Genomic DNA, 13,916 nt, shown 5'->3' on the forward strand with positions numbered 1-13,916 from the left:
ACAAGTCCTTAGGCGCTGACGCTAAGTGTTGAAGGATGAAGCTGGTGGGGTATTGAGTCTATCCTGTGCGGATCCTGATTGTTGCGGTGCTTTGGGTGCTAGGTATGTTGAGGACCTCTATCGATGATCGCCGAGCAGGCTGGAACGTCGTCCAGAGGTCTTCAGCGACCGAGAAGTCGCTAGAAGGAGGAGTATAACGCCATGTGGCAAGGAAATGTGAACAATACCTTGGCCGCTTGAAGCTTTTTCAAAAACTTGCAATATTTGACAAGCTGCTAGGGGAGTGCCAGGGCAAGCCTACCTGCATCTCACTCACCTCTTTCAAGCTGCCAAATCGGGCAGTCAGTCAGTCAGCCAGGCTGGAGTCTCTCGTTCACACCTCGCCTGTCCTTGATCAATTCAGGGGCCGCTCCAGAGCCTACCTTCAAGATCAGTGCGACAAGAACCAGCCAGCGCATCCAGCCTGAAGCGATGAAGCGACAGCGCCCCCTGACAACTCAGCTCACTGCACCCCTGAACCACCCCCAGCCCCCCCGGCACGTGCAGCCAACGGCGCACGAGACATCGACGGTCTAGCTATCGCAGGACACGGACGAGGGACGAGCGCTACGCACGAGCAGCAAGAGGCAGGCACAGGGGCCCAGAGGGCCGGGTGAAGCCGGAGCAGACAGGGGCGGACGTGCCCGCGTGCGCCACGCTGCGCTCGGCTCGTGGGTTCTGGTGCCTGGCCGGCGGGCGGCGGCGGTGGAAGTTGATGGACAGCCAACTCGATCGGTTCGCCAGTGACGGCACGAGGGACCGGTGAGCGGAGAGTGCAAGTTGCGCGTGGGTTGCTATGCATGCATGCACACAAGACGTGGTTTTGGGAGGGGGCGGAGGTGGGGAGCTGTTTTGGTGGGAGGCGAATGGAAGCGGGCTTTTGTGGAGAGGACGGGTCGTGGTGATGAGAGGTGGTGGCGAGCGAGCGACGCGGCCAGACGTGTGCTGATGATGATGGTGTTTGACGGCTGGCAGGAAATAATGCCAACGTCGTCATTGGTGGACGGGCCTGAGAATGTCTTGTTGGACGGCGAAGGACCCTGCGTGATGATGAGCGGGCGAGCGAGCTTCGTCCGGTTCAACTGGTGGTTTTTTTTTTTTTTTTTTCTTTCGCTGTTTTTCCTGGTGGTGTTGTCGATGTTAGGGCGCAAGGGCGTGAGCTGGACGCAGCCAGCCTGCTCCGCCGCCGACTTCGGGTCTGATGTGCGGGTTGCAGCGGAAAGCCGAAGAAGCATGTTTGGGATTGCGATGCGCCAGGCCGAGCAGCAGCGATGAGATGGGGTTCTCTCGGCGATGGTCGCAGAAGTGGTTACAGGTGCAGAGAATAGGTGGGCCAAGGCAGTGAGTAATACGAGGTCGAGAGAGACGGGCAAAGTTCAGCGGCCGTCGACCTTTGAGATGGTATTCCCGTCATGTCGAGTACAAATGCAGTCGTCAGGCAAGCAAGCCGTCAGGATGCTGTGTCGCCGACTGGCATTGTCGGAAACGAGAGATGGAATATTGGGTTTTATCTGCGCTGGTGCAGATGCTTTGTAGTCGAGTTGACACACGGCTGAGGGGTCGACGTCTCGGCTATCGACCAACCATCTGTAGGATACCTTGGCAGCAGCAGACTACCAACAACGAGATGGCAGAAGATGCATTGCTTGGATGGTGGCTCAGCTGAAGATTGTAAATGCTTGATGGACATGGCAATGGCTGGAGGCGCTGCGAGCGACTTGGGTGGTGCATTGTATCGAAAGACAAGACGGGGAATGGCAAAGACGAGCTAATTGGATCAGATGTTCAGGAAATTGGGCAGATGCTGCATCGGCTCTGAAGCATTTTGGCCGGTGGTTGGACGTTGGTTGGCTGGACCCTGAGCTCCCACGGGAATGGAAAGGTAAACTCAGACCGGAAGTTGGGGAATATGGAGAAAGCTTGGCCGAATGATGATTTGCTTGGTCTCAGCTGTGCAGCATTGCTTAACATCAGAGGGCGATAAGGTAGTTCCCGAGGCAGCCAACCGGGGAGATGGGTCGTTATGAACGGGGGAAGATGATGACGCGGGAGGTGCTGTCACACGGTGGGCGGAGCATGAAGTGAAGCTGGAGGAACCGAGTTTCAGATGAGATGTGGGAAAGCTGTTGGTGTTGGTATTTGTAGCTTATCTGAGGCCGCGCGGTGAGGCCAGGGCAGGGAAATTGGGGGAATCTGCACGCAAAGAAGCATGAGTCGTACAGCGGATGGTACAGGAGAATCTGGTTGCTGGGTTCGGTTCGCAAGACCGCATGCGGAGAGGCAGAATTGGCGTCGTGGTGGCCGAGATTGGGTTTTTTTTTTTTTTTTTTTTTTTTTTTTTTGGAGGGGGGAAGTCGTGCTGATTGGTCGAGACTTATCAGCAGCTAAAGGGATCGATTGACTGTGGGGCTAGGCCAGAAGAGGCAAGGGGGCATGCGTGGGTTGCATAAGGCTATGAGCAACCGATTTGCAGCCACAGATAAGACAAGTGGAAGTCTGAGTCTGTATCCCGTGCCAAGTGCTGCATCACCACCTCTGCCGTCGCAGCTGATGAAAGGTCGTGTCAACTTGTACTCCTACTTGCTGATCCACCACCGCTTCAGCTGTTCTCTGCCCCGTACACATGCCTCGCCTCAGTGGTTCCCCGCCGCTGTTCGCAGCATCGAGAATCGCCCCGATTGCTTTGTGGGTGGGTGGCTGCGCAGGGGGCGGTTCCACGCTTCGACGTCTTTTCCAAGAAGCCGTCCTCCTGCCCGAACCCCACGAAGGCCGCGGCACCGCACCGGCCTCGTTTAATTTGCCTCAAGGAGCCTGGCCGTGGACGATAAGCGTCGGCTCATGCTTGACCCTCGCTCGCTCTTGACCTTTTCTTGCCCAACCCAAACATTAAAACCGCGCGCCCCCCGCACTCCCTGTGCCTGTTTACCACTCGAAGATCCAGCTTCAGCTTCAGTCCACTATCGCAGTCCTCCCATCACCTGCCTGTCCGAAAAAAAAAAAAAAAAGGAAAAAGAAAAAAAACCTTCTCCACTGCTGCTACTCCTTCTTCTCTCGGCGGGCCACCATGTCCTACGCCTGGGTCGGCGCGCCGACCACCTTCAACGGCACTAATCCCTTGGGCGGCGATTCCAGTGAGTGCTACCATCCATGTCCCTTGTCTGGCAGTCACTTCTGCTCCATCACGTGAAAGTGACGCGCCTGACGCGAAACACAACACGAAACTTGAAAATGTCGACTGATCACTTGCAGAATTCGAAAACTTGAACCAATGGTTCCAATCCGGTGACCAGGCCTTCATAATCGTGGCCGCTGCCATGGTCTTGATCATGGTCCCCGGTCTCGGTTTCCTCTACTCGGGTCTCGCAAGAAGAAAATCTGCCCTGTCCATGGTGTGGGCCTGCATGGCCTCCTGTTCCGTCATCACTTTCCAATGGTACTTCTGGGGCTACTCGCTGGCGTTTAGCCAATACGCAACAAATGGATTCATTGGAGATTTGCAAAAATTCGGTTTGATGAAGACTCTGGCCGAACCGAGTCCTGGTAGCCCCCTGATTCCGGATTTGCTCTATGCCTTTTATCAGGTTTGTCTCAATTGCCAAAGTACCCCAAGCTCTTTCTGACTTGTCTAGATGCAATTCTGTGCCGTCACTGCTGCCATTGTTGTTGGTGCTGTTGCCGAACGCGGTCGCCTCATCCCCTGCATGGTCTTCATCTTTGCCTGGGCCACCATCGTCTACTGTCCGATTGCATGCTGGGCCTGGAACGTCAACGGCTGGTTTTACAAGTGGGGAGGTCTCGACTACGCCGGTGGTGGTCCCGTCGAAATCGGTTCCGGAATGTCTGCCCTCGCCTACTCTTGGGTCCTCGGCCGTCGTCAGGAGAAGATGATGCTCAACTTCCGCCCCCACAACGTCTCCCTCATCACACTCGGCACCATTCTCCTGTGGTTTGGCTGGCTCGGCTTCAACGGTGGATCCGCTTTTGGTGCCAACCTGCGTGCTGTCATGGCCTGCTGGAACTCGAACCTGACTGCCATGTTTGCCGCCATCACTTGGGTTCTTCTTGACTGGAGGCTCGCTCGCAAGTGGTCCATGGTCGGCTGGTGTTCGGGAACCATCTCTGGCCTTGTCGCCGCCACTCCTGCGTCTGGTTTCATTCCTCCCTGGGCAAGCGTGGTTCTTGGTATCGTGACGGGCGTCATTTGCAACTTTTCGACCAAGAGTAAGTCTCGACCCACATCACGCCACTTTTCAAACACTAATCAAGACAGTCAAATTCTGGATCCGCATCGACGACGCCATGGATGTCTTCGCCGAGCACGGCGTTGCTGGCATGGTCGGTCTCCTATTCAACGGCATTTTCGGAGCATCCTACATCATCGGCCTCGACGGCGTCAACACCGGACTCTACCCCGGCGGCTGGATCGAGCACGAGTGGATTCAACTGCCCAAGCAAATCGCTTACATCGCTGCCACTGCTGGCTGGGCCTTCTTCATGTCGGCACTCCTGGCCTTCATCATCAACAAGATCCCGGGGCTGCACCTGCGCGCATCCGAGGAGGCCGAACTGCTCGGCATGGACGACGACCAGCTGGGAGAGTTCGCCTACGACTACGTCGAGGTGCGCCGCGACTACCTGGCATGGACGCCGGCCAAGAACGAGCCCGTGCCCCACGACCACCAGATCCCGCAGGGCGAGCGCCACGGAATCGCCCAACACAGCCAGATGCTCGAGGGTAAGGACCCCAGCGAGAGCAGCTCCTCGGCCGGCCACGACCACACCATGATTGGCGGCGACCGCCATGCCATTGCCATAGACGAGAAGGCCGAGAGCACGCATCCGCAACACCCTCACCACATGTCGCCGCCGCAATCGGCGCCGCGCGAGGGATAGATGGGACCGGGCCTCAACCAAAAGTCTTGTTTGTTTTCATTGTTTGATGGACCTTTACGAATGCCACCTTTTCGAAACGTTTTTGATTGATTGATATGAGCGCGGATCTTTTTGGCGTTGGATACCACCACCACCACCAGACGTTGGGCTGTCCTTTTTCTTGTCCCTTTTTGACAGCTCCACCTGCACATGTGTTATTTCAGGATAAATATTTCTACACGTCGTTTGTAATTCGAATTCTGGATGCTGCTTTGCTTCTCCGGCAACAAACTCTCATCCCTTGCACATATGCGGTAGCCAGTCAGTCCCCGTCCTTTGCTGAAAAGACGGGCGCGCGCTTGTCGTCTCGTTCAACAATCTTGGATCGTTGAAGGGCAGACTGATGGGCACTGCTGCTTCTGTTCTGCCACTGCACAAACTTTTGGCTACGCCTGCACCTGTTTCGTACTTCCGCGGAAGACCGGGAGATGGATGCTGCACGTATGCATGCATGTACATCGACATCAAGCGAATAGCAGGGCAGACGTGCAAAGAAAACGGGGCGAAAAGACGGCACAGGGAAAAAGCAATTGCAACCAACATCTCACTTCTCCACTGAGCAACTATGCATCACGCCCTGCTTTCTCAAAAACGCAGGAAAAAGCCTGGGCTAGTCCTATCTCTCTGCGCCAACGCCTCCTCCTCCTTTCCTTCACAATCGTCTTGTTCTGTCTTTGGCGTCACACTGCATGACTCCTGCGGTGGTGTTTGGACGGGATGGATGGACACGGACTATTTCCCCCCTTCCCCCACGCTGCCCTACGGATATTCGTCCACCCACGTTTCCCCTTGCCCCCACATCATACTTATCGCTCGTCCCACACGCCGCATCCCGCGCGCATGTTTAGGCGTATCTACTCGGCCTGCTGTGTCATGTTTTGGAAGACTATCTTTTCTCGCAGTCTTTTTTTCGTCTCTGTCTCCGCGTTGTTGTTGTTGATGCTGAGTTCCTGCCACAGTCAGCCTATGGAAGCGCCATGCTGCAACGAAAAAAAAAAAAAAAAAAAGAAAAAGAAAAAAGAAGAGAGCTTGAATGCTTCTAATACTTTGTATTCTACACGCGGGTTTCCAAACGCGAAAGTCAAGATAAGTTGCAAGCACCATGTCTCGAACCCAACCGGAACTACCACCCGCGTGCGTGCCGCACTCTGCCATGGATCCTCTCGACTAATACCAAGGCTTCAGACTTGATGAGTCGCTTTCGATTGTACCACCCGCCGTACACGAGATTGCTTCACTTCCCAAGGATGCTCTGAACCTTGGCAGAAAGGGTATTGGCCCTCAGATCTACCATCTCACGGAGAGCAATACGATTTTAAAAGTTGGCACCGTCAACATGTCCGAGGCTGCAGCCATGCGCTTTGTGGCAAGTCGCACATCTATCCCTGTGCCCCAAGTCCATGAAGCCTACGAGAAGGACGGGTTGGGCTACATACGCATGTCCAAAGTCGACGGTCACCTGCTGAGCGAGGCGTGGAAAAGTCTCACGTTCGAGAAGCGTCATCATGTCGTCGAGCAGCTGCGTCAATACGTGCAAGAGCTGCAACAGATTCGTGGAGACTTCTATGGCGCGCTCTGGCGCCTACCGAGCGAGGACACCTTTTTCAAACGCTTTGCTGCCGTGACCACGGATCAAATACGATATGGCCCTTTTGATTCCCGCCGAGAATACAACAAAGGCCTGATCGAAGCCCTCCGCAATTCACGCCCGCGAGGAGTGCTCAGTGAGTCAGACCAGGCCTTGGCAGAGGAAGTTCTGGCGCTGAACGATGAGGAAAAGACATCCTGCCATGGCGACTTGCACCGCGGCAATATTCTCGTTGATGATGATGCGAAAATCACGGGTATCATTGATTGGGAGGCTGCGGGCTTCAGCATCACCGGACAGGACTATTTCGTGTGCAAGTGGGGAGCACGAGATGCGGAATGGATGGAGGCAGTTGAAACCAAATTTTCCAGTTGGGAACAAAGTTCATTACGACCTTTGGAAAAGATATGACCAGCAGTTGACACTGTATACCGGCATGTGAGGCATGCTGCTCGCAATTGTACTTCTCACTCTTCCCGGGCCTCTCCACTTCTCCAAACAACAAACTGCAATGCCCCCGACCAAGCTAGAAACCTGACACATTGAGTTACAGGTGTGCGCCCAATGACTTAGTCTAGACCTGATTGCCAGTCCAATTTTCACCAACTCGGCCCTTCAAGTCTCCTGCTGGAAGCCCAACGAGGTCCCCGATCCACTCTGAAGTTCCAGGAGGAATGACTTCCTCTGCCTCAAGAGAGATGATGCAACTGAGGATCCAGTCCTGGCACTTGCCCTTTCCATTGTTTGGAGCTTTTTCATCGCTGATGATGGCAGCCGCGCGGGAACTTTTGCTCTGGGGTGAGTTCGGCTATCTTGAAGTACCCCTCGGAACTCATGCTCTTCAATCCAACATCGCGACGAATCTCGAAATGGTGGAGCAACTTGCTTGAATCGAGAAGATTGACGTGAAGCAGATTGCCAGTATTCGATCCCGGCTTATGCAGAGCAAAAGCCCAGTGCGAACGATGGTTTGGGTCTTCTCCAGACCCGTACACAATGATCGAAAGTTGGCGATACGCGGACATTCCTGGTGTAGGTCAGCACATGGTCTGTCTGTCTATACCAAACTAAAGCAAGCTGAGTAGTAAAAGGTACCCTGATGGTCAACCTACTCTTCGTGTTTCTCTTCGACACTCCTGAAGCACAGTACTAAGGGATTCGACACTCGCTGCAGATGGACAACTGGTGATCGCAGGCTTGCGGATTGCTATTGAATTTCCAGAATGCTGCAGTCACTGCCTCCGCTTTTTAAGGCTACCATCTGTCATGTCCAACATCGAGGACCACGCACGATTGGATTGAGAGAGTGTCACCTGGTTTGGAACCAACATGTTTCATTGAAGTTGCAGCGTATCGCCTGCCTCTGCACGAATCTCATCTGGGAGTTGGTCTTTGGCAGATGCTGGATTCCAGCTTTGCTCCGTATTGGCTAAAGGTCCCAGGAGTCCAACACCCAACAACGAAGAGCATGGAGACTGGCAAACTAGGCGACTTGACGAGAGGGCTGGAACCAACACAAAACTTACTCGCAACCTCCGGACTCATGTGGCAACATCACAAAGACCGCGAACGGCTCCTGTTGTTGGGATTCCTCCACGCCGCTCCGGCGCTTGCAAGGGACAAGACAGACACACACCATTCAATACGCGTTAAAGGCAAGTCCTTTGGGCCTCACCCCTCAGACCCTCACTGGAACTCGAGAACCTTCTGACATTTCTTTACATTCGCTTGTGTCCCGACCAGCGTAAAAGTACTAAGCTGAAAACGATACCCCAGACTTGAATGGATCAGCGATACAAGCTCTACAAAGCACATGGACCTGCCATATGCATTTTGGTAAATTGGTTTCCGAGTATCCTGTGGTCTCAAAAATGATATGACAGTTTAGAGATTGGTTTTGATCATGGCTGGACTGGTGGACGTGATGCGTAGGTAAGAAATGCAAGTATTTTTGCAACTTCACTCAGAATTACCAAACCCACAGACTGCATCTTTCGCCTGGAGCTTTTGGGAAGCGAAGGTTGCGGTAGTGATTTTTGGCTTTGGTTGCATCAACTCCAAAAAATATCCAGAAGTTTGCAGCCAGTGGGAATGGACAGCCATTGCCTATCCAGGAAAAATTCGTGACGTGGTGAAAATCGAATTTAACGAAACCACGCCGTTGCAAATGTCAAAGGTGAGCTCCATGCCCTCAACAACGAATTTGCAAACTGTCGGTCGTCAAAATATGCATGCAGTAAGTGGCGGACGAAGATCGCCGACGCGCCACAGCGCGCCCCACCAGGCTGGCCTGGCTCGCGCTTCCGCTTCGTCGCAGCCGCCAAGCAGCTCTGCTCCTCGCAACACCACCTCGCACCATGTGAAAGGCACAGCAACCACCACCAGCGACGCACCTCTTGCCCGCGATGGGCCCCGAAGCAATGCAGGCGCAGCTACCGACACCATCTGCGCCCAATCCGAGCTACAATGGCGGCGGCGGTGCTCCAGCTGTAGGAGTCGCTAACGCATCGACACCGACGGCGACGCCAAATCAGCGGCCGGCGACCATGGAGCCAAACGTCATTCATGTTGTGCTCGGAGATTTGTTGATCAAGCCGTGGTATCCTTCGTTCTACCCCGAAGAGCTGGTTGGGCGGCGCATTGAGCGGCTGTACGTTTGCCAGTGGTGCTTCAAGTACTCGAAGGAATTGATTCCCTTCCTGGGACATACGGTAAGATGAATACTGCGGGAAAAGCTGAGCTGCAGCTGATTCATGCGCCAGAAAGTGTGTCCCTTGAAAGAAGCACCGCCGCCGGGCACCAAGATATACGCCAAAGACAGCTACTCGATCCACGAAGTCGACGGCGAGCAACACAAGGTGCGGCGACCCACGCAGGCAGACCACGCGTTGCTCCCTCTCCGCTGACGCTCTTCCTCTGCTGCCGCAGCTTTACTCGCAAAACCTGTCGCTCTTTGGCAAGCTCTTCCTCGACACCAAGTCCGTCTTTTACGACGTGACGACGTTTCTGTACTACCTCCTCATCAGCACGAACCCGACGACGGGCGCGCGCCAAGTCACAGGCTTCTTCAGCAAGGAAAAGATGAGCTGGGACAACAACAACCTGGCGTGCATCCTCGTGTTTCCGCCGTGGCAGCGCCAAGGCCTCGGCCAGATGCTCATGGGCATCAGCTACGAGCTGAGCAGACGCGAGGGCCGCATCGGAGGGCCCGAGAAGCGTGAGTCTGCTGTCACACTTACACCCACACCCAAACCCACGGGATGGACGCCGTAGACAGACTTGCTGACTGCTGGCAACGCGTTGTAGCCTTGTCCGAGCTGGGCCGCCGCGGCTACACGGCGTACTGGAGCGCGACGATTGCGCGCGTCGTCCTCGCCGTCCCGGGCAAGGGCACCCTCACGCTGCGCGACCTTAGCGACGCGACGTACATACTCATCGAAGACATTGTCGCGACGCTCAAGAGCATGGCGGTGCTGGAGCATCGGCCCGGGGGCAAAAAGGGCGCCGCCGACGACGAGGCCGTCTTAAACAAGGCTAAGCTGCGGCGATGGGCCCTCGAGCATGGCATTAGTCTCGTCCCGCCGGTCGACCCGGCGGCGTTTGTGGGCGAGGGAGAGAGCATGGAGGGCGTTGTGGCGCTTGAGTAGAAGAGTCGATATACCCGGATTTTGAGGAGCACGCGCTTCGCTGGTAGAGAAGGAGGTAGGTAGTGTATTTGAGGGTTTGTCATCTCCCCTCTGCATCTCGCAATGACAAGCGACGCGCATGTTCAAAGAAGAGCATATTTCAAAATGTCAAACATATTTCAATTTCTGTCCAAACTACCTCGAGACCAACATCAACAACAACACCACCATAACCAGTCAGTCCATTTGAAGAGAAACATGAAAGAAACCCAACCCCACAGTGTGAGTCAGTCAGCCAGCAGCCAACAACCCAAATACCAACCAACTCCCTTATCCATCCATCCATCCACGGTCGAGCAACAAACTCGGTGGGTATCTTGCATAGCAGCAGCCATCCACTCACTCAGTCCCTCCCTCCCTCCCTTTTTCCCCCCAAACCAAATAACTCCCAGAAACACGCAGAGCCTCCACTCCATCCTCGCTGACAAACTCACAGCTTCGACTTTGCCGCTTCCAACCGTCCGAGTCGACCATCTCTTCCACAACGCGTACGACGGATGTCAGGTCCACGCACGCCGCCGTCACCGTGTTTCTCTGTCGTCGTCTGCTTCTGCTGCAGCTTGTGCTCTGCTGCAGCTGTTGGTGCTGTTGGTGTTGTTGGTGTTGTTGTCGTCGCTTGCGCGTCTGCCGCGACGCCACCGCCGCCGCCGCTGTACTGTGCTTCTTCTTCTTCTTCTTCTTCTTCTTCTTCTTCTTCTTCTTCTTCTTCTTCTTCTTCTTCTTCTTCTTCTTCTTCTTCTTCTTCTTCTTCTTCTTCTTCTTCTTCTTCTTCTTCTTCTTCTTCTTCGAATTCTACTTGGAATTCTTCTTCCGTTTCACCCACAAAATAATCATCATCATCATCCAAACTCAATCGCTCAATCTCACTCTCGCTCTCCTCCTCCTCCTCACGGCTTCCTCCATCCTCCTCGGCCGCTTTCTTGTCTGGACCCTTGTACCGGTCTCGTCCTCGGCCGTGTCCTACACCACGACTACCATCACTCACGGGCCGCAATCGCGGCGCCTTTGGACATGTTGGCATCGTCGCCATCGCCCTTTCTCTTTCCCTTTCCCGCGCCCCCGGCACATCCGGCGCCGCTTCGCCGTCGGCGTACGGGTCGTGGCTTAGCGGACGCGCGATGCTGACGGTTAGCGAGGCGGCGAGGTAATCATCGTGTACGCGCTGTTCAGCGCCGCGCGGCGAGGACGGAAACGAAGACCGAGGCGAGGAAAAGGGGGGGTGGGGGTGGGGGTGGGGATGAGAATGGAGAGGTGTGGTACTGCGATCGCCATCCTCCCACTCCTCCCACGCGCGCACCGAGGCGGAGAGGTCGAAGATGTCGAGTGAAGGCGATGACAGCGGCGGGGAGGTATAGGGGGAGGGGGAGGAGTAGGGGTGAGGGTGCGTCCGCGGATACGGAAACGGGTACTCGAGAGGCGGACCGGTGCAATTGACGCAGACGGAGGCCGAGGGCGCGGTTGAGTGGGTTATGCTGTGCGCTTGGTGATGGTGGTCATTGGTGGTGTATAGGTCAGGGGCCGGCGATGTTGTTGTTTTTGTCGTCGTTGATGGCGAAGGCGACGAAGTTGGCGAATGCCAGGGCCAGGATGACGCTGTGCTGCCGCTGCCGCTGCCGCTGCTGGTCGCGCTGCTTGCGCGAGGAATGCTTGTCATCGTTGGCGGTGGTGATGCTCCTCCTGCGCCTAGAGATTGAGATTGACATTGGTACGCCTTTTCGTTGGAAAGAGAGAGGGGGGAGGGGTCCTGTCGTCCTCCTTTACGCGTCGGCATCACAGCGGCTAGGATGAGCGGCTCGATGGCGGCCGGGCACAGCTCGAGGTGCGCGTGGGCGTGTGTACATGCGAAGTGGGTCGTGTGTGTGTGGCACATTTTTCTTCTCTTGTGTTTCTCTGCTCTTCTTCTGTTTGTGGGTAGGTAGGTAGGTAGGTAGGTAGGTAGGTACCTTGTTGTTGTTGTTGTTGTTGTTTATGTGGAGATTGAAAGGTTTCGATGTTGGTTTGACTGTTGGAGTGCTGATATCAAGTCTCTAATAAAGTCGGGCGGCCACCTGGTTGGAATGTTGGGGACGGATGCCAACAAACTCGACCAGAAGACAAGCAATGGTAGTTCGGACCGCTATGTGGCCAGCAACCAATTGACGAACCGGCAACGAAGTGATCCAATCGAGCCAATGGACAGAGAACCCCAACAGCCAGAACCAACCTGACCAACGTCAGTCATTCCAATTCAGACAGACCATAGCACACACCAGCACAGGTAGCGTGCTAGCAGATCACTAACAGAGCAGCGACAGCTCACTTACCTATTCCACCCACCCTTCACCCTGCCCGTCAGGCCTGGTTCTCTTCTTCTTCTTCTTCTTCTTCTTCTTCTTCTTCTCCTCGAACACAAAAAGCCTCCAATCGACAACCACCAAGTGCAAATCAAAATAAAAGTCGAAAGACAAAATTGTATCGCAATAGATGTTCAGTAGCAAAACAGAAAAACGCAAGCGCGTCCCCTCAAACCAGACACGTCCACCTATAAACGCGTGTGTCCCTGTCCTGCACAAATCGCCCCCACCCACCTATCACACAGCCGTCACGCGCGTCATCCCGGCCAGCCCAGCCCAGCCCAGCCAAGCCAGCCAGCCAGCCAGCCAGCCAGCCACCCCATCCGATCCGATTGATTCATCGGCAGCCGGCGGCGGTGCTGCTGAGCTGCTGAGCTGCTGAGCCGTGCTCGCTCACCCGTGCTCGCCTCTCGGCAAGCCGCCTGGCTGGCTGGCTGACTGCCAGCTGGCACCCGGACGGGACGCGTGAGCAGGGAGGTCGGGACGGCGACGCGGACGCGGACACGGGGGGAGGCAAGAAACGGTTGCGCGTGTTGTTGTTGTTGCTGCTGCTGCTGCTGCGCCGCACCGTGTTGCGCCGGCGCCGGTGCCGAGACGCGCATGGGGGTTTGCGCGAAGATGGCATGTGGTTCGTGGTTGAGGGGGTGGTGTTGGTTGGGCGGTGGGTAGTTGGGGTTGGGTGTGAGTGTTTTGGGGGGGAGGGCTGAGGAGGGGTTTGGCGTCAGGAGATGATGGGGGTTGTTGTGTTGTTGTTGGTGTTGTTGTGGTGGTGGTGATGATGATGATGATGATGATGATGATCATGATGATGGTAATGAAGGGGGAGCAGATGGTGATGGACTTTTGCTCAATCATGTGTTTGCTTGGGCAAGTCTTTCGGAATTTTACGTGGACTAGACACTTTGGCTTGTCATGAATTGAAGCGATTTGGAAGATACGCAAGCATCAAGTGATGAATGTTGACACTCAGTCGTGGCTAAACGCGTCCCTTGAGAGCAAGACCGGAGAGAAAAATCAGAAACGTCTTAGGGCAAACATGTCCCGGCTAACGCGATCAAAATGCCATCCGTCCGAGACACTCACTGGTGAGTGTGAACTAGAATGGAAAGCAAAGCCAGACAGAGGAAAAGCAAGACTAGACACCTGATCAACCTACCATCAACTCAACAAACACGACCAACAAAAGGATATCCCAGCTCCGTCACAACCATCTCCACACGCCATCCCCAGGACGTTGGGACTGCAAAGCTCGCCGTTGTGCTTTTGCAAAAGGCAAGCAAGTCTGAATTCTCATTCGGGCGACGACGTTATTAGTTTGGGGACACGACGTCGCGTCAG

At 55.0% G+C, this 13,916-nt stretch overlaps 8 protein-coding genes across 8 annotated transcripts; 5 read left to right on the forward strand and 3 right to left on the reverse strand.

The window, feature by feature from the left end:
• Positions 1-221: 221 nt before the first annotated feature.
• Positions 222-1,184, reverse strand: IWZ02DRAFT_49366 (uncharacterized protein). Its single transcript, XM_066769955.1, has one exon. It carries the CDS (start codon positions 1,034-1,036, stop codon positions 503-505), a length of 534 nt encoding a protein of 177 aa, XP_066620389.1. The 5' UTR covers positions 1,037-1,184; the 3' UTR covers positions 222-502.
• Positions 1,086-1,429, forward strand: IWZ02DRAFT_458333 (uncharacterized protein; the record flags this gene model as incomplete). The annotated part of the gene is made up of 1 exon (XM_066768002.1): positions 1,086-1,429. A coding segment is annotated over one exon (229 nt), but the record flags the coding sequence as incomplete, so codon positions are not given.
• Positions 1,430-2,969: 1,540 nt separating this feature from the next.
• IWZ02DRAFT_49381 (ammonium transporter AmtB-like domain-containing protein) lies at positions 2,970-5,069 on the forward strand. Its single transcript, XM_066769967.1, has 4 exons — positions 2,970-3,170; positions 3,289-3,620; positions 3,669-4,260; positions 4,310-5,069. The coding sequence occupies exons 1-4, from the start codon at positions 3,104-3,106 to the stop codon at positions 4,930-4,932; spliced, it is 1,614 nt and encodes a 537-aa protein (XP_066620391.1). The 5' UTR covers positions 2,970-3,103; the 3' UTR covers positions 4,933-5,069.
• Positions 5,070-5,310: 241 nt separating this feature from the next.
• IWZ02DRAFT_49409 (uncharacterized protein) lies at positions 5,311-6,224 on the forward strand. The gene has a single exon (XM_066769991.1). The coding sequence runs from the start codon at positions 5,689-5,691 to the stop codon at positions 6,160-6,162; it is 474 nt and encodes a 157-aa protein (XP_066620392.1). The 5' UTR covers positions 5,311-5,688; the 3' UTR covers positions 6,163-6,224.
• Positions 6,218-7,072, forward strand: IWZ02DRAFT_49393 (kinase-like domain-containing protein). Its single transcript, XM_066769975.1, has one exon. It carries the CDS (start codon positions 6,308-6,310, stop codon positions 6,968-6,970), a length of 663 nt encoding a protein of 220 aa, XP_066620393.1. The 5' UTR covers positions 6,218-6,307; the 3' UTR covers positions 6,971-7,072.
• Positions 7,073-8,887: 1,815 nt separating this feature from the next.
• Positions 8,888-10,343, forward strand: IWZ02DRAFT_458338 (acyl-CoA N-acyltransferase). Its single transcript, XM_066768003.1, has 4 exons — positions 8,888-9,270; positions 9,322-9,417; positions 9,488-9,776; positions 9,866-10,343. Exons 1-4 carry the CDS (start codon positions 8,965-8,967, stop codon positions 10,204-10,206), a joined length of 1,032 nt encoding a protein of 343 aa, XP_066620394.1. The 5' UTR covers positions 8,888-8,964; the 3' UTR covers positions 10,207-10,343.
• A 98-nt stretch (positions 10,344-10,441) lies between these two features.
• Positions 10,442-12,460, reverse strand: IWZ02DRAFT_49449 (uncharacterized protein). The gene has a single exon (XM_066770025.1). It carries the CDS (start codon positions 12,113-12,115, stop codon positions 10,676-10,678), a length of 1,440 nt encoding a protein of 479 aa, XP_066620395.1. The 5' UTR covers positions 12,116-12,460; the 3' UTR covers positions 10,442-10,675.
• Positions 12,120-12,768, reverse strand: IWZ02DRAFT_483909 (uncharacterized protein; the record flags this gene model as incomplete). The annotated part of the gene is made up of 2 exons (XM_066769179.1): positions 12,120-12,448; positions 12,549-12,768. A coding segment is annotated over one exon (220 nt), but the record flags the coding sequence as incomplete, so codon positions are not given.
• Positions 12,769-13,916: the final 1,148 nt, after the last annotated feature.

This window comes from Phyllosticta citriasiana, assembly GCF_038021145.1.
Source record: "Phyllosticta citriasiana strain CBS 120426 chromosome Unknown IWZ02scaffold_11, whole genome shotgun sequence".
NCBI classification, from domain to species: Eukaryota; Fungi; Ascomycota; class Dothideomycetes; order Botryosphaeriales; family Phyllostictaceae; genus Phyllosticta; species Phyllosticta citriasiana.

Coding starts and splice junctions, on each gene's coding strand:
- IWZ02DRAFT_49393 (XM_066769975.1), top strand. CDS start 6,308: ATGTCCGAGGCTGCAGCCATGCGCTTTGTGGCAAGTCGCACATCTATC.
- IWZ02DRAFT_49381 (XM_066769967.1), top strand. CDS start 3,104: ATGTCCTACGCCTGGGTCGGCGCGCCGACCACCTTCAACGGCACTAAT. Junction 3,171..3,288: donor TCCCTTGGGCGGCGATTCCA/GTGAGTGCTACC, acceptor GATCACTTGCAG/AATTCGAAAACTTGAACCAA. Junction 4,261..4,309: donor TTGCAACTTTTCGACCAAGA/GTAAGTCTCGAC, acceptor TAATCAAGACAG/TCAAATTCTGGATCCGCATC.
- IWZ02DRAFT_49449 (XM_066770025.1), bottom strand. CDS start 12,115: ATGTGCCACACACACACGACCCACTTCGCATGTACACACGCCCACGCG.
- IWZ02DRAFT_49366 (XM_066769955.1), bottom strand. CDS start 1,036: ATGACGACGTTGGCATTATTTCCTGCCAGCCGTCAAACACCATCATCA.
- IWZ02DRAFT_49409 (XM_066769991.1), top strand. CDS start 5,689: ATGGATGGACACGGACTATTTCCCCCCTTCCCCCACGCTGCCCTACGG.
- IWZ02DRAFT_458338 (XM_066768003.1), top strand. CDS start 8,965: ATGGGCCCCGAAGCAATGCAGGCGCAGCTACCGACACCATCTGCGCCC. Junction 9,271..9,321: donor TTCCCTTCCTGGGACATACG/GTAAGATGAATA, acceptor TTCATGCGCCAG/AAAGTGTGTCCCTTGAAAGA. Junction 9,418..9,487: donor TCGACGGCGAGCAACACAAG/GTGCGGCGACCC, acceptor CTGCTGCCGCAG/CTTTACTCGCAAAACCTGTC.